The sequence below is a fragment of the Oryctolagus cuniculus genome, chromosome 1, assembly GCF_964237555.1.
Source record: "Oryctolagus cuniculus chromosome 1, mOryCun1.1, whole genome shotgun sequence".
Taxonomy (NCBI): domain Eukaryota; kingdom Metazoa; phylum Chordata; class Mammalia; order Lagomorpha; family Leporidae; genus Oryctolagus; species Oryctolagus cuniculus.
This window is the reverse complement of record NC_091432.1, coordinates 118703023-118721419: the sequence shown is the minus strand read 5'-3', so window position 1 is coordinate 118721419 and position 18397 is coordinate 118703023. Positions and strand designations below refer to the sequence as shown.

Sequence of the window (18397 nt, the reverse complement as noted above, 5' to 3'; positions counted from 1 at the left end):
GTTGTGAATTCAGAAAATATTCCGGAATTTCATCTTTATGTGTGTGTGTGACCACCCTTTGCCTTTTCCATGAGACATCAGATCTGGAGGTCAGAGCCCCTTAGGGGTCACCACAAATGCAAGTGGATGGCCCTCACCCTACCTCCTGCCTCTCTGGCATCCCTGTCATGCCGCTTAGAAGGACCCTGCAGAGACAGCTGGATCAAACCCACGAGACCAGCAGCTGTTTTCTGTTCTTCAGACAGAATTATCGGGTTAAAGGCAATGCTAAAGACAAAGTCCATGCAGTAAGTAAACTGACAGTCCTCAGACATACTTTAACTAGAAGATAAATAAATGCCAAATAGTTTGATAGGGAAAGCTGACAGCTAACTCTGGTTTTTAGGACATTTCCTTCTCTTTTCTTGGAGGTTTCCCCATATAGAAGCCAAGAGTTGGTATTGATTCTATTTAAACATTTGGAGAAACATAAAAAGATGTTTAAAGGAACTGATGTGCTACTAACTCTCAATTCCTAAACGTTAACCACAAAACTGCACTCATGCTAAGTGTGGATGTTGGCATGGCTGGACACAAATCAAGCAGTGGGCAAGAGAAGAGGCCAGCTGAGGGGGTGGTTAAGGGAAATGTTCCCAAGCTGGAATTTGAATAAGCCCTTGAAGCTGCCCACCTTGTTGTTGGGCCCAGGTACCTACATGTGGCTGTGGATTTATTTGTCAGGACTGATCAGCCCCGAAGGCTGTGTTGCTAGCTCTGTGTGCACTTGTCTTTGCGCAACCCCCGCTGTTGGGTTTGCTTGTGCTCTGCCTTTTCCACATCCCCAGCCCTTTGATGTAAAAGACAGTGTAGTCAGTTCTACAGGCATTTAAGTTCAAGCTATAAAAAACACACTTGAAAAGTCTTTTCTGCTATTATGGGGCTGAGACAGCCTTATGGCAGCATAAGGATAGGCATTGAGGCCACCTGTTTTATCTTAGTTCTTTGATAAATGATGGAGTAGGGCGGGCTTTCAAAGCCTCCCATCCCACAGGGAAAGAGAAAGAGCAGGACGCTTCTCGGCGGCAGAGCCTTTTCCTTCCTTTCCTTGCAGAAAGCTCTGTTTCCCCTCCCAGCACTGACTCCTCTGTCCCCGAGGCCACCTGCCCGCCTGTCATGGTGCATCCATCATTGCCTTCGGTTTCCCCTTCACTGGGCTGGAGACCTGGACAGGGAGCTGTCGTGCCCCCCTCCCTCCTATTGCACATCGAATGCACAACGTCCAGAATGACATAGGTGTGCATGTTTTGCACAGGGCCAGCTTCTAAACTGTTGCCCTAGGTTGTGATTTGGAACTAGCTACACAAAGGTACTGGAACAAGTTCATGGAAAAGGGAATTGAAAGACAAGGTTTGGGGACACCTGTTCGGCCTAGTGGTTAAGATGCTGGTTAGGATGCCTGTGTTAATTAGGAGTGCCTGGGTTTGATGGTCGGCTCTGGCTCTTGACTAATGCAAGCCCTGGCAGTCAGCATTGATGGCTCAAGTAGCTGGGTTCCTGCCACCCATGTGGGAGACCTGGATTGCTCCGGGCTTGGTTACCCCTCCCCAACCCCCACTCTGCCACTGAGTCATTTTGAGAATGAACCAGTGGATGAGAACTCTGTCTCAAATAAATAAATGCATAAATAAACATTTAAAAAATGAGTTGATCTTGGTGAAAAAATTTTTGAACCTATGCTTAATAAGGAGTCTTCAAAGAGTTTGTGTAAAAGGCATATTTTTCATTATAACAAAACTATGTATGGACCTCAAATTTTTTTTTTGCCAGAAGGTAAACTTATCTTTTAATTCTATTTTTTCCACAAGTATTTTGAAGTTCTCTCACATTATTTTGATGCCTGTGTCAGTGCCAACTCTATGTTTCATAAAGAGTTGGAATCATTAAATGGCTAGGAATACAGGCTCTGTACGCTCAGTCTCTGTAGTGCCAGGATTCAAATCCCACCTCTGCCATTACTGGTTGTATGACCTTAGACAAGGCAATTAACTTCACTGCATTTGGGGTTTTTCTCATTAGCATCTGCTTTGTAGGGTTGTGAGTAATGAGTGACGGGCACTTGGCTCATGGCAACTGCTGGGCAAGCGTTGGCTGCTCTTGTTACTCTTGCGAAATGTGCACTGAGTAGGGAGCGGAAGGAATCCAGTGATTATACAGAGGTGGGAGCTGCTTTATCTTAAAGGCTATTTGTAAACTTCAAAGGATAAAAAGGACATCAGAAAGGAAGAAGAAAATCTGGACAAAGTATGAAAGCGAAGGAGGATGGTTTGAAATCCTGAGGTTTAGGGAACTGTCACTAAAAGCCTGGAATTAGAAGAAGAAATTCAGAGTATAGTCAGGGAGGTTCAGGTGAGAAAAGCGGGCCTTCCCCAAGTGATCAGAGGGAGTCTTTAACATTTTTAATTAATTAATTTATTTTAAGATTTATTTATTTACTTGAAAGTCAGAGTTACACAGACAGAGAAGGAGAGGCAGAGAGAGAGAGAGAGAGAGAGATTTTCTATCTGCTGATTGACTCCCCAGTTGGCCGCAAAGGCTGGAGCTGTGCTGATCCAAAGCCAGGAGCCAGGAGCTTCCTCCGGGTTTCCCACGTGGGTGCAGGGGCCCACGGGCTTGGGTCATCTTCTGCTGCTTTCCCAGGCCATAGCAGAGAGCTGGATCGGAAATGGAGCAGCTGGGATTCGAACTGGAGCCCATATGGGATGCCAGCACTGCAGGCAGTGGCTTTACTGGGTATGCCACGGCACTGGACCCCTGCCATTTTTTTTAAACAGTCAATGTATGTTAAATACTTTTTTAAATATTTACTTATTTTTAATTTGTATGTGTCTTGTAAATACAACTTTATGTACATGGTAATTCTTCCCACCATTCCCGCCCTCCCCTCCTTCCTGCTCTCTCTTGTTTTGTCTGAGAAAGAAAGAAAGAAAAAGAAAAAAAGAACAAATGGAGTAAAAAAAAAACACTAAGAGATGTGTTCTCAGCTGTCTGTACAGGGCTGATCTATGTTATCTATGTTATTGCCTCTCCAAGCTGATTTCCCTTTTTTTCCCCCTTCCTCTTTTCCCTTACTTCCTCCCCCTTTCCTTTTAGAAAGTTAATTTCTTTTTTTTTTTTTTTTTTTTTAAGGCAGAGTTAGACAGTGAGAGAGAGAGAGAAAGGTCTTCCTTTTTCCATTGGTTCATCCCCCAAATGGCTGCGCTGCGCCGATCTGAAGCCAGGAGTCAAGTGCTTCCTCCTGGTCTCCCATGCGGGTGCTGGGCCCAAGCACTTGGGCCATCCTCCACTGCACTCCTGGGCCACAGCAGAGAGCTGGACTGGAAGAGGAGCAACCGGGACAGAATCTATCGTCCCAACCGGGACTAGAATCCGGGGTGTCAGCACTGCAGCCAGAGGATTAGGCAAGTGAGCCGCGGCAACCAGCCAGAAAGTTAATTTCTTTAAAGAAGAACCCAAGGCTGCTACTTCTTTTGTGAGCTCTTGGACATAACTATAACTTATGAGACATAGTAATATCTTCCTTTTAATATACTAAAAGGAAGTGAATCTTGAGAACAAGTTTTACTATTAAGTTTCACAGTACAACACTTTGGGGATAGAGGTCCTGCGTGGGAAGTTAGTGCACAATGATTCTTGTTTATTTAACAAATAACGCTCTTATGTATAATATCAGTAATTGCCCAAGGCTTTTTTTTTTTTTTTTTTTTTTTTTTTGGCAGGCAGAGTGGACAGTGAGAGAGAGAGAGACAGAAAGAAAGGTCTTCCTTTGCCATTGGTTCACCCTCCAGTGGCCGCCAAGGCTGGCATGCTGTGGCCGGCGCATCGCGTTGATCCGATGGCAGGAGCCAGGTACTTCTCCTGGTCTCCCATGGGGTGCAGGGCCCAAGTACTTGGGCCATCCTCCACTGCACTCCTGGGCCACAGCAGAGAGCTGGCCTGGAAGAGGGGCAACCGGGACAGAATCCGGCGCCCCGACCGGGACTAGAATCTGGTGTGCTGGCGCCGCAAGGCGGAGGATTAGCCTAGTGAGCCGCGGCGCCAGCCTGCCCAAGGCTCTTGCCACGAACTGCCAAGGCTATGGAAGCTTTTTGGGTCCATTAGCTTGACAGAGCCATAAGCAAAGTGGAACTTCTCTCCCCTCTTCAGAGAAAAGTACATCCTTCTTTGGTGGCCCCTTCTTTCCTCTGGGGTCTCACCCATAGGGGTCCTTCGGGTAGGACGTTTTTTGCCAGAGTGTCTCGGCTTTGCATGCCTGCTATGCTTTTAGGTGCCATTTAAAGGCTATAAAGGGTCTCAAGGTCATGGGGAAGTGTGCAATCCACTAAGGTCCCAGCTTCTGTCTAACCCCTGGAGAAGCAGAAGGCTCCTGCCTAATTTGGGTTTTGCTGAATTTCACTTCTCCAAGGCCCTTCCTGTAGGGAAAATTCTGAAGGTCAGTGCCCGCATGCATGTTCATTCTCCAAGTGGAAAATGTAATGCAGTGATATGAAGCGAAGTCTCCTGACGGCCTTTCCAATGGGTCTGGTGCCCTGGAGCTTGTCCTGGAGACAGCAAATCACATTTGCCTCTTGGCTCTAGGATGCTAATGGGACTTGCATTTAGAAGCAGCTTCAATTAATGCATCTTTAATAGTGCATGACAGAGACTGGGATATCACTCATGGTTTAAGAAGTAGGCCCTGAAATCCTGCTGAATCTGTGTCTTAGAAGCACTTGTTGAGTTCTCTCAGAGCCTTCTTGTAATGGTGGCAAAATACAGAATTAGCAAATGCTTCAAGCACTGCTATTAAATTGTGTTTTCATAGGTTTATTTTATATTTGTTTCATCAGCAATTGTGTGCATTGTGTAGGAGGTAAATCTTTTTGCTTAGATGCCCATGTGTCAGATATCATTTCTGATTTTATCATGTTAATAGCATTCCTCTCCTGCATTAGTGTTACACACCTGTTTTCAAGTGTCTGTGCTGGTTTATATACATAGTGTATAAATTTATATAAATATAAAAAATATATATGGTTTTACCCTAATCTTTTCAGCATCTTATGACATATTTTGTTACTTTTTTAAATATTTATTTATTTGAGAGGCAGAGTTACAGAGAGAGAGAGACAGAGAAAAGGGTCTTTCATCCGATGGTTCACTTCCCAGATGGCTGCAACGGCCAGAGCTGGGTCTGAAGCCAGGAGCCAGGAGCTTCTTCCGGGTCTCCCACACAGGTGCAGGGGCCCAAGGACTTGGGCTGTCCTCAGCTGCTTTTCCAGGCCATAGCAGAGAGCTAGATTGTAAGTGGAGCAGCCAGGACACAAACCAGCACCCATATGGGATGCCGGCACCGCAGGCAGAGGCTTATCCTACTACACCACAGCACTGGTCCCTTTTGTTACATTTTGAATTTGATCCATACACACACACACACACGCCTATTTTTAAAAAAGATTTTTTAAAATTTTATTCGAAAGAGTTACAGAGAGACGTAGAGACACAGAGAGAGGTCTTTCATCCTTGGTTTACTCCCCAAATGGTCGCAATGGCCTGAGCCATCTTCTACTGCTTTCCCAGGCCACAGCAGAGAGCTGGATCACAAGTGGAGCAGCCAGAACTCGAACCAGCGCCCATATGGGATGCCGGCAATGCGGACTGCAGCTTTAGCCCACTGCACCACAGTGCCGGCCCCATATATGCCTATTTTTAAATGATTGTTTTCTTAGATTAGTATATCTAAATAAAATGTACCTTCTGGGGCAGATGTTGTGGTTCAGTTGGTTAAGCCACTGCTTGGGATGCCCGCATCCCATACTGTAATGCCTTGTTCAAGCTTAGTCTAGCTTCCTGCTAATGTGCCTAGGAGGTAGCAGATAATAGTCCAAGTATTGGACCCCTACCTTACATGTAGGGGACCAGGATGGAGGTCCTGCCCTCTGGTTTATGTCTGGTCCAGTCCTGGCTGTTGTGGACATTTGCAGAGTTAGCCAGCGGATGAGGGTCCCTCACTGTCTCTCCCTCTCTCTCTGTCACTCTTCCAGATAAATAAATAAGCATGGGCATGTATCACTCGAATAAATAATACAATAAAAAAACCTTCTACCTTAGTCTCAGAGGTATCTCTCATTTTTGACTTGCATGGGCCCCTGTAGAGCCCTCATTTATATCTGATACAAACTCAAGTGTTGCTGCCTTCCATGGATGGCTTTATTGGAAGCTTAGTTTACTGATTTACATTAATCTCTTGGTGTTGACTAATTTTTACATTTTCCTGGTTTGTGTTTGTCACTTCAGAGTTTTCCTTAATGCTTTCTGTTTTTCACCCCAAAAAAAGCAATAAAAATTATAGAATAGAAACCTTTTCTTCATATATATATCTATATATATCAGTATCATATATATGATATATATATATCAGTATCAGGATTTTTTGAAAGAAATGTAATAAAGGAAGTTGTATCTTTCCTTGCTGCAAAATGAATGCATGGACAGAGGTATATTTATTGGCACATTTAGACTACATGTTGCTAGAGGGTAGGATTGGACCACCGGTGGGCTCACCACAGCATTGTGGGTCACAAGTACGCATTCCCAGTATTGGTGTCATCTCCTTACCTACAATGGATGTCAAGGAGTTAATTCTTGACCATTTAGACTGCAGGCCTCTGAAATGTGTCTAAACTGGATGATAAACCCTGACCTTAATGAGATTCAGCCAGAAAACCAGGATCTCTGTGTTTTCCTGTCTCTGCTTTTGTTTCTCTCTCTCTGCCCATAGGAAAGGGGACATGGGCCTTCTTAGGCTCAGGGGGGTGAACTCTTGTTGAGTGGAAGATTTATTTCCAGGGCTAGAGGAAATTTGATTATAGACTCTGCCCTTTGTGTCTCAATGGTGAGAAATTCCTCTTCCCTGGAGCCTACACCTGTGCACCCGAGCCCCTGGCAGGCTCCGTGCTCTTGGCGCGCTCACCCCTGGCCGTGCCTCTAGCTCAGTTTAAAGCTGCTCTGGCCCTGCCTGCTGGAAGGCAGATGATCTCAGCCTGGCACACACAGCAGCCTCTCTCCTCCCCCCGCCAGCTCTTCCTCCCTCCAGGCGGGGCCAGGCCACAGATGTGTGCTAATGAGAGCTTCTCTTTGTTTACAGGGTTTGGGATGCTCTGACAGACAATTACATCCCTTCACTCTCGGAAGACTGGAGGGACCCAAACATCGAAGCGCTGAATGGCAACAGCTCTGACACCGAGGTACCTCTCTGGGGCTCCCTGTTCAGGAGGACTTGAGAAGATGTGGGCTCCAGTTAGGAAATCATTCAGTCTTCCTTGTCCTGTAACAAAGCTCAGGATTGCTCAACATCCCTGCTGCAAAGAGCAGTTATGGAGGGGGTGGATGATAGGGGGACCTCCTGTGTGTCTGAAGTGATTGGGATGGTCCTCTGTGAGGAGAGTGGGCACAGACAACTTCTTCTGTTGATCTGTGTCCTACAAGACACGGAAGTAAGAGTCCAGTATCACAGGCTTCTTCTGGAGTTCAAATAATGAGTTTTTCACCAATCAGGCTTTCCCATTAAAAATAAAGAACTAAGTCTTACCAGAAACAGGGCTGAGAATAAGTGCTGGCTGATCTTGCAGCCTGTGTGAAACTCAACCAAGGGGTTGTTTAAGTGTCTGGGTCAAGGCTACACTCCCTGGTTATGGATGCCAGGGAAAGGAGCCTCAGGGCTTCTGATAAACAGAGGATACTTACCGGGAGTCTATTTGCACTGGCCGTGGGTGCAGGGAGTGACCTTTCAGAAGATCCAGATTGCTCCTCCTGGCTGCCTACATGAGGAATGGTGTCCTAGTCACTTTGATCGGCTGTAAGAGAACACCTTAGATGGGGTAACTTGCAAACACTGGAAATTTATTTCTCATACTTCTAGAGGTTGCAAAGTTCAAGGACAAGGGCCTGCCAGGTTCAGCCTCTTGAGGAAGGCCTGCTTCCTGGTCTGTAGTCAGTCATCACATCCTGTGTCTCCACACAGCTCGCTGGGGTCTCCATTAGGAGGGCACTAATCTCATTCATGAGGGCTGCAACCTCATGACCTAATTCCCTCCCAAAGGCCCCACCTCCTACCGCCATCACCTTGGGGGTTGGGATTTCCACAGATGAACTTAGGTTTGGGGGAGAGCACAGACATTCAGAGCATAGCAGAAGGTAAACTGTTTAATGGCTCAGTGAATGTAAAAAAGCTGATTTCTGCTTCGCTTGGTTTTCTAGTTTCAGCTGAGGAGGACAGGTGATGAGTTCTTACCAGGAAGGGCTGGCACAGCCCCAGGGACTCAGCAAGTGATGAAGGGAGGTGGATATAATCTTCCTGGGTGATCCGGAGTTGAATTCAAGGAAAGGAACAGGAGACAGATTCCCCTTATTGGGCAAGATATCTACGGACTACTGCTTGAGATAGCATAGCAAAGAGATCAGCATTTGGCTGATTTGTTGAAAAAGTAACTATGCATGTCTTCTTTTTTTAAAAAATCAATTCATTTATTTAAAAGACAGAGAGAGAGAGAGAGAAAGAGAGAAAGAAAGATCTTCCATCTGCTGGTTCACTCCTCAAATGGCTGCAACAGCCGGGGCTGGGCCAGGCCAAAGCCAGGAGCCAGTAACTTTCATTTGGTCTCTCACATGGGTACAGGGGCCCTAGCACTTGGGCCAACTTTTGATGCTTTCCCAGGTGCATTAGCAGGGAGCTGGATCAGAAGTGGAGCAGCCAGATGTGTTGGGGGTGGGGAGGCAGCATTGTGGCCAGTTCAGAGGGTTAAACCTCTGCCTGCAGTGCCAGCATCCCATAGGTTGGAGTCCCAGCTGCTCCACTTCCAACCAAGTCCCTTGCTAATGTGCCTGAGAAAGCAGTGGAAGATGACCCAAACATTTGGGGGCCTGCACCCAGGTGGGAGACCTGGAAGAAGCTCCTGGCTCCTGACTTCAGCCTGACCCAGCCTTGGCTGTTATGGCTGTTTGGGGAGTGAACCAGCAGATGGAAGATTCTTTCTCTCTCTCTCTCTCTCCTTTCTCTCCTCTCTCTCTCTATTTCTGCCTCTCAAATAAATAAATAAATCTTTAAAAAAAAAAAAAAAGAGAAGTGGAACAGCTGGAACTCAAACCAGAGCCCATATGGGATGCCAGTGTCACAGGTGGCGGCTTAAGCCATTGTACCCTATCTATATATCCTTAACTCTTCTAATAATTAACCATCCAAAATGTTCAAATCTGCAAGGCATCGTTGACTAGGGCAGGTCAGATGGTGCTCTGAGACGAAGATTTGCTGCACACCTACTGAGCACGTAGGAAGCTTTGTCTCGGGTCCTGTTTTGAACTCTGACTGCTCCTTTGCTCTTGCTTCTCTGTATGCTGGTTAGAACTGAGCCAGAACACGAAGGACAAGAGGGCACTCACGGAACAAATCCGGTGGCTGAAATTCAGTCAGATCCATTGCAGTGCAAGCAGCAGACGTGGCTTTGTTATCTCTTTTGCCAGTTTTCTAACTCATTTGGCGGATGAAGCCAAGGATATTTAAGATAGCCTGCCCTTCAAAAGGATCTAATTCCTCCTCATTTGCAGATTTCCCTCCAGAGAGGGAATATTTCAGGGGGAGCTGAATGACCCCGAGACGGATGATCTTCCTTTGTAGTAGTTCTTCCATCAAACCCACGGGAAAGGACACAGTAGCAGAAGAGGGTGGATTAAAGCAGTTTTAGTTCATCCTTTTTAAAATTCTCTGGGTTAATTACTGAAGCAGCTTTTTAAACGGACCTCAGTTTAAATGACTTACTGGGTTAGCCAGAGCTGTGTATTCCTTCTAGGAAACGTACTGACCAACCAACCAAGTGCCCTTGGGGCGCTCAGTGCCCACAGCTGGTGGGCTTCTCGCTCATGAGCCCACAGACCCTCGGCGTAAGTGAGCCACTGCTGAGAATCAGCTGTTTGCTCCCAAACCTCATCACCCTTGTCTTTGTGCCCAACACTAAGTCATTTCACTAAGTGTTGTAAAAACTGTTGAATTTTGACTGTAGGGTCATTTTTCTGTATTAAAAATTAAAATTTCACATGTACAAAACTTAAAAAGTCAAAATTTTAAAGACACCAGGTAAAAATAAGTCTTTAAAAAATTAAAACAGCAGCCTCTTGCCTTGTCTTTCCCTACTGTGTAGAGGCATCTATTTTTGTTTCTTTTTTGAGATACAGCTTTAATTTTCTAACAGTATATTTATATTGCTGTTTTCTATGATTTTTAAAAAAGTATCCATTTTAGCTGTTATCTATTAACTGTATTTTGAAAGATAAAAATACAATTCTTTTGCACCAACTGCAGTACTCATACCTTTCCTTTCTTGGCATATAGGGTTGTCACTCACTGATAATCGATTCAAAATTATAGACACAATTGTGGCTATGTAAATATTATTTCTAGTTGAACCATGTAGTGTTCTGGAAGAAGATTTCCTCTCCCGTGAAACTTTTTGCAATCACCCTGTTTTTGTCCTTTGCTTAGTTTCTAACGTGTGTATCGTTTATTCAACTCTGCGCTCTGACTGAAGCACACATTTCCCAACATGATTGCTTTGTGTTCTTGCACGTGATAGTCAGGTGCAGCCGCAAGAGGGGCTACAACACAGGCTCACGGAGACCAAGTTTATTAAACCATCGTCCCTTGGTATCCCCACGAGGGAGGAGGCAGGAATTGGGTCCAGGACCTGCCACTGATACAAAAATCTGCCTGTGCTCAAGTGGCAGGCATTTGGAGCAGTCGTTAAGATGCATCTTGGGGCTGGCGCCTCGGCTCACTAGGCTAATCCTCCACCTAGCGGCGCCGGCACGCCGGGTTCTAGTCCCGGTCAGGGCGCCGGATTCTGTCCCGGTTGCCCCTCTCCCAGGCCAGCTCTCTGCTGTGGCCCGGGAGTGCAGTGGAGGATGGCCCAAGTGCTTGGGCCCAGCACCCACATGGGAGACCAGGAGAAGAACCTGGCTCCTGCCTTTGGATCAGTGTGGTGTGTCGGCCGCAGGGCGCTGGCCGCGGTGGCCATTGGAGGGTGAACCAATGGCAAAAGAAGACCTTTCTCTCTGTCTCTATCTCTCTCTCTCTCACTGTCTAACTCTGCCTGTCAAAAAAAAAAAAAGATGCATCTTGGGGCGCCTACATCCCATGTTAGAGCTCCTAGATTCAAGTTCCAGCCCCATATCTCATTCCAGGTTCCTGCTAATTCATACTCTGGAAGGCAAAGTCGTTTAGGTATTTGGGTCCCTGCCACCCATAGAGGAGACCTGGATGGAATTCTGGGCTCCTGGTTTCCGCCTGGCCCAGCCCTGGCTGTTGTGGGCATTTGAGGAATGAAGCAGCACATGGAAGATCTTTCTCTGTGTCTCTGTCTCTGTCTCTCTGTTTCCCTTTCAAATAAAATAAATAAATAAAAATGTAAGTCCTTTATGTGAAATGACATAGTATTTGCATATAACCTACACATATCTTTCCATATACTTAATCATCTCCAACTTACAATACCCAACACAATGCACAAGCTATAGAATAGCTGTTGCATTGTATTGTTTAGGGAACAATGACCAGAAGAAAAACCTTCCATACAGAAGCAGTTTTTCTTTTAGAATACGTTTGATGTGTGGTTGGTTGAATTTGCAGATGAGGAGCTGTGGATATGGAGGGCCAGTTGCAGCTACAGGTCCTAGAAGCAGGAGGCAAGGCATGGGGCCACATGGGGAGGCAGTTCCCTGCTAATGCACCTGGGAAGGGAATGGAAGATGGCCCAAGTACATGAGCTCCTGCCACCCATGTGGGAGACCCAGATGGAGTTCCAAGCTACTGGCTTCAGCCTGGCCCAGCACTGACTCTTGTAAGCCTTTTGGGAAGTGGACCAGAGGATAGAAGATCTCTCTCTCTCTCTCTCCCTTTCTCTGTGTTGCTCTGCCTTTCAAATAAAAAGTATATCTTAAAAAAAAATCCATGAGAATATCTTTGTTCACCTGTTAGATATGCTGTTAAGTGTTCAATATGATAGTTATTCTAGGTTACTGTCGAGAAGCCCAAAATCTGTTGTGATCCCCAGTTCTCTGGATATGTGACTCCTTTTTGGTTCTCTCTAAGAAGCTTTTAGTATGTTCTCCTTCCCCTTTCTCATTTGAAATTTTACAATAATGTGCTGTATAGTGGGTTTTCAATATGTATTATGCACTCTATTGTACTCAGTGGGCCCTTTGAAGCTGGAAACTCATGGCTTTACCTGGTGGCATACTTTCTTATGTTATTTTTCTGTAGGTAAATGATCTGTTTTCTACCTCTATTGAGATGCATTTTTCTCCTTTATTGTTTTGATGTGATGAATTTCATGAATTAAGTTTGAAATATTAAATCAAACTTGTATTCTTGAGATAAAGCCAACTAAGTCATGCCGTATTACCCTTCTTTATTTTATTATTTTCTCCCTACAGCTTTAATGAAGGATAATTAGCATGATTACAGTGCACTTGTTAGAGTGTACTCTGTGATAAGCTTTGATATATGAATACATCTGTGAAACTGTTGCCACAATCAGGAGAGTAAACATAGCCATTATCCCTCCCTCTCACTCGTAATCTCTAGGCAACCACATACCTGCTTTCTGCTACAATTGATTACGTTGTGTTTCGTGGAATTTTATATAAATGGAATCATACAGCCTGTCCTTTTTTTGGTCTGGGTTTTTAAACATTTTTAAAAATTAATTAACTAATTAATTTGATAGACACAAAGAAAAAGGCAGAGACAGATAGACAGACCCAGGGAGCCCTCCTATTTGCTGGTTCACTCCTCAAAAACTCATAACAGCAGGGATTAGGCCAGGCCAAGGCCAGGAGCCCAGAGCTTGGTCAGGGTCTCCCCATGTGGGTGGTGAAAACCCAAGTGCCTGAACTCTCACCTGCTGCCTCCCAAGGTGCACATAGCAGAAAGCTGGAATTGGGAGGGGAACTGGAACTCAGCCCAGACACTCTGGTAAGGGGTATGAGCGTCCCAAGCAATTTTTTTTTTTTTTTTTTTTTGACAGGCAGAGTAGACAGTGAGAGAGAGAGAAACAGAGAAAAAGGTCTTCCTTTTGCCCTTGGCTCACCCTCCAATGGCCGGTGCGCTGCGGCCGGCGCACTGCGCTTATCCAATGGCAGAAGCCAGGTGCTTCTCCTGGTCTCCCATGGGGTGCAGGGCCCAAGCACTTGGGCCATCCTCCACTGCACTCCTGGGCCATAGCAGAGAGCTGGCCTGGAAGAGGGGCAACCGGGACAGAATCCGGCGCCCCGACCGGGACTAGAACCTAGTGTGCCGGCGCCGCAAGGGGGAGGATTAACCTAGTGAGCTGCAGCGCCAGCCCAAGCAATCTTAACCATTAAGTTCAATATGCAATTTCCCCCATCTGGCTTTCTAAACTTAGGATAATTATTTAGCAATTTAACTTTGTTGTTGCGTGTATCAGCAGTTCATTCCTTTCTATTGCTGAATAGTGTTCTAATATATGGGTATACTATGATTTGCTTATTCATTCACCTATAGGTGAACACTGGGGTGGTTCCAGTTTTTAAATATTGCAAGTAAAGCTACTGTGAACATTCTTGTGTAAGTCTTTCTGTGGCCATGCACTTCCATTTCTCTTGGATAAAAACCATTGAATAGAATAGCTGAATCATATGGTTGATGTAGTTGTAACTTTTTAAAGATCTGCTAAACTACTTTCCAGTTTGAGAGATCCGATGGTTCTACATTCTCAACAATGCTTGTTACAGACAATCTTTTTTTTTTTTTTTTAAGACTTATTTATTGAAGCAGGAGTTGTGGCAGAGCAGGTTAAGCCACCAGTTGAGATGCCCATATCTCTATGCAGAGGCTGATTTGAGTCTCAACTACGCTATTTGTAATCCAGTTTTCTGTCTCCTGGTGCCCAGTCCTGGCTGTTTCAGGCACTTAGGGAATGAACCAGGGGATAGAAGCTGTCTTGCTCTGTTACTCTGTCTTTCAAGGAGATGAAAATAAATAAACACTTTTTAAAAAGTGTTTGAAAGGCAGAAGATGGGGGCAAAATCTGCTACCTCCCAAGAGCGTTCTTTAGCAGGAAGCTGGATTGGGAGTGGAGCAGCTGGGACCCAAACCAGTGTTCCTATATGGGATGCTGGTGTCTTAAGTGGCAGCTTAAGCCACTGCAGTATAAAGCGGGACTGCATGTCTTCATTTTTAAAGTGTGTCCTGTATAGGTGGCATATAATTGGGTTCCGTTTGTATATTCAGTCTGACAACCTATGCTTTTTGGCTATTGTATTCAGTTCATTTGCATAGTGGTTCGTTCATTGAAGGCTTATGATAAGTCATGCTATCTTGCATTTCTATGCTTCATCAATTTTTTTCTTTTGTTGCCGTGTCTCTGTTCCACCTTCCCTCTCTCCTTTGGACTCAATCCAATATTCTCTAGCGTTCCATTTGATGTATCTATTGGATTTCTCTCTGTACCTCTTTGTACGTAACTTTGTAGGGATTCCTTAGTTATTACACCCTATATTACTGTTAGCCTAGTCTATTTAGAATTGATATTGCACTTCCTCGCATGAAATGTGAAACGCTTGTAAGAGCCTCAATCCCTTCCCTCCAACCTTTTTTGCTATCCTTGTCATATATTTTATTAGAACTGTACACCACAAAGTTATTTTTGCTTCAGACAGTTAACCATCTTTTAAGGAAATTAAGTGAAGAAAAAGAAGATAATTCTTTGTATTTCCCCACTTGTGGTGTTCTTTATTATTTCCCGTAGATCTGATTTCCTGTCATTTTCTTTCAGTCCAAAGTCTCTGTAGAGTGCTTCTCACAGCGCAGGGTCACAGGTGACAGACTCTTGCAGTTTCATTTGTTTTATGTTTTCCTCTGCCTTCCAGGGCTGCAGCCTTGCACTGCCTGTGTCCAGTACTGGAAACAATCAGCTCATAGATTGTGTCCCGATTTATCCTTGTTTGTGGCAGGAGAGACAAGTCCAATACTGATTACTCTGTGATGGCTTAAAGAGACCGTGTCTTCTGTTTGTGCCTGCGTAATCATTTTATGCAAGTGTTGAACTTCTTAAATTGATCCTCTAAAATATTCCCCATTATTTTCTGTCTATTTATTTTGTTTTACTCTTTAGGGGATTTTTACAACCTTCAGCTCTATTGGAAAATCTAGATTTAGTATCATACTTTTAATTTCTGAGGACTTTTTCTAGTTTTTTGATGAATTATTTGAAACGGGACATGTTTAAGGGAGGCAGAGCTTTTTAAAGATTTGTTTATTGTATCTGGTGTTGTGGTGTACCGGGCAAGGCCGCTGATATGACAAAGGCATCCCATAAAGGCACCAGTTCGTGTCCCAGTTGCTCCACTTCCAAGCCAGCTCCCTGGGTGCCATGAGAACTGCCTTAATCCCTTCTGAGGGCAGCCCCAGAGATCCAGGGACCTGCCACCAAGATGCACCTCTTCAAGGCCCCACTACTTCCCAAAGCCACCACACTGAGGGCCATACCTCCAACACATAAAGCCTCTGGGGACACATTAAAACCACAGAACCCTGCTCCTACTATAAATAAATGGACACAGGAAATCATTTTACAAATTATATTATAAGGTGGGTGATGGGTGATATAAGAAAGACTTTGTAGAACTCTGCTCAGAGACTTATCATAGAAGCTTGGCCTTAGATTAGGAGCTTGGAGAGTAAATAAATGTATATTTGCATTTTTAGGGCAAGGTAATATGCTTGAGTTATATATGTATGTACACATGATTAGTATTTTTTAAAAGATTGATTAATTTATTTGAAAGGCAGAACAAGAGAGAGAAGAAAAATGTTCCATGCACTGGTTCACTCCCCAAATTGACCAGGCTGAAGCCAGGAACCCAGAACTCCAGCCTGGTCTCCTACGTGGGTGGTGGCAGGGGCTCAAGCACTTGGGCCATTATGTTCTATCTTCCCAGGTACATTAGCAGGAAGCCAAATAGGAAGTAGAGCAGCTGGGTCTTGAACCAGCACTCTGATATGCGATGCTGCTATTGCCAGTGGTGGTTTAACCCCTGCAGTACAAAGCTGGCCCCATAGTATTGTTATTTTTAATAATTCTCCACTTTCATTGGGTTTTTCCATTAATCAGCTTGATAGCAGACAGTAGTTATCTTGGACAAGAGGAAGTGGGAGTCCAGCATAGTCAGTTCCATCTTTCTGCTTTCCAGGTGACTAGGAAGCAGTTATCTACCCTTCAGTGCTTTCATTTTTGTTTGCTCCTCAATTCTTCCATCAAGTATTTGTTGGCCCCTGTTCTGGCACATATCACTAGGGGAATACAGAGCCATTGACTCGCCCACATAATTGCTTCCTGCTTGTTCACAAGAGTGAAAGGGCCAAAAATTGTCTTTTCCTTCAGTTGGGTACATACAGATGAATTTTATTTTTCTACTTTTTGTCTGGAGATAAAAATGTATCTGTTTTCCTAATTCTGGTCAAGGAAGCAACCACTTATAGGAAACAAGGGTTGTAAGGGGAGGGAAATATTATGGAGAAGTAGCTAAATACTCATTAGCAACTCCCCTTTAAAAAGTTTTATTTCTTTTCATTTATTTGAAAGGGAGAGAGAGAGACAGGAAGAGAGAAAGAGAGAGCTCTTCCATCTGCTGGTTCACTCCTTTAATGCCTGCAACAGCCAGGGCTGTTGTTGTGCCAGGCCAAACCAGGAGCCTGAACCTCCACCCTGGTCTCCCAGGGCAGTGGCAGGGATCCATGTACTTGAGCCATCACTTGCTGCCTCTCAGGTTGTACTTTAGCAAGAAGTTGGGGTGGGAGCTGAGACTTGAACCCAGTTACTCCGATGTGCAATGCAGGGGTCCCAAGTGGTATCTTAGTCACTTGTAAATTCCCTTCCTTATGCATGGAGTCACCTGGAGTCCTTTAACAGAAGACACTGGTTATGGTCTGTGTAGGGCACAAGGACTCCACATAATTTTAATCCCCACTTGGACTACTGTACAATAAGATTTAGCATGTTACAGGCTTTAGGGAAGGTTCTCTACATTCATTTATTTATTTATTTATTTTGACAGGCAGAATTAGACAGTGGGAGAGAGAGACAGAGAGAAAGGTCTTCCTTCCCTTGGTTCACCCCCGCAAGTGGCCGCTAAGGCCCATGCGCCCCAACCGGGACTAGAACTCGGGGTGCCGGCGCCTCAGGTGGAGGATTAGCCTAGTGAGCCACCGCGCCAGCTGCGGTCATTTTTAAAAAACGCTTTCTCTTTCTCATGCTCTCTGTTAGTCCCCCTCGGGCTTCCCACTCTGTCCTGGTTAGGGAGGGGAGGGTGGAGTCGATAAATGATGTGCGTGGAGGGAAGAGGGGCTGTTGAGAGGTGACGAGAGCTAGGGCAGCAGTGCAAGTGTGGTTGGATTGACAGCGAGTTCAGGAGCCGGCAGAGAGGGCCAAGAGGCGGGGGAGAGTCAGAACCAAAGCAGCCAGGGGTGGATGTGGTGAGACCCAGAGGGAGGGGGAGTCCTCAGGCAGAAGGAAGCCACTAGGGCTTTCTTGCAGGGTCCTTGTGTATGCTTCTCCTTTTATTTTACCTTTTAGTGACAGATTTCTGGGATCTGAGAAAATAAGGGGCGGGTATATCTCCCATAATAGGAGGAAGTCGGTGCAGCTGAAATCCATGAGCTTATAATTGATTTCCAGACCTCTTCTTACTCAAGCCCGACAACGCACGGTAGGCTTTGTGCCTGAGGGAGGGAGCAGGAAGGAAGCTCTAAGAGTGCCATTCAGGCCCCAGCCCAGGTTCATTAACATTTAAACAGCCAGGAGGACCTCTCCCTAGGAGCACCCTCCCAGCCTTGATCTCAGAGAGGGCAGCTGCGTAAGGAGATCATAAAGTTAACACTACCACTGACCACATTTCAGAAAATGTCAACATCCCGTTTTTAATAGATTTAATGCCACAGCCCCAAACCATCCCCTCGCTAATTCAACTTATAGACTAGCAGCTGCTTTCAGATGCTTAGAAAACAACAGCCCAAACAGAAAACAAAAACTCCTTATCCCAGTAAGAGCCCTACTTCTACCACATGACTTCCTGGCCTAAGAAAGCTCCGCATGTGAGCGAGGTTGGTGGACAAAGCATGGCTGTAGGAGTTTTGTTCTGCCCAGCGGGGAGCTGTGGGCACCAGGGGGCTACCATAGGTGGTAGACTTGGCAGAGGCAGAAGCATATGGGTTTCACAGCAGAAATAGATGTTGCCATCTGGCACACCAGCCCCTTAAATGATTCCGTCGCCTGCCTGGCCTACATCTCACCCAGGTGGAGCACAGATGGCA

At 45.3% G+C, this 18397-nt stretch overlaps 1 protein-coding gene across 2 annotated transcripts in view; it reads left to right on the top strand.

Moving 5' to 3' along the window:
• FEZ1 (fasciculation and elongation protein zeta 1) overlaps positions 1 to 18397 on the top strand; it is a 51677-nt gene that overhangs the window by 11061 nt on the left and 22219 nt on the right. For both annotated transcript variants that reach the window (XR_011378443.1, XM_002708685.5), the window contains exon 3: positions 7163 to 7262. Coding sequence is in view for 1 of the 2 variants with exons in the window: in XM_002708685.5 (XP_002708731.1) it covers positions 7163 to 7262 (100 nt within the window). In the remaining variant the exon portion in view is untranslated. The remainder of the gene's footprint in view (positions 1 to 7162; positions 7263 to 18397) is intronic.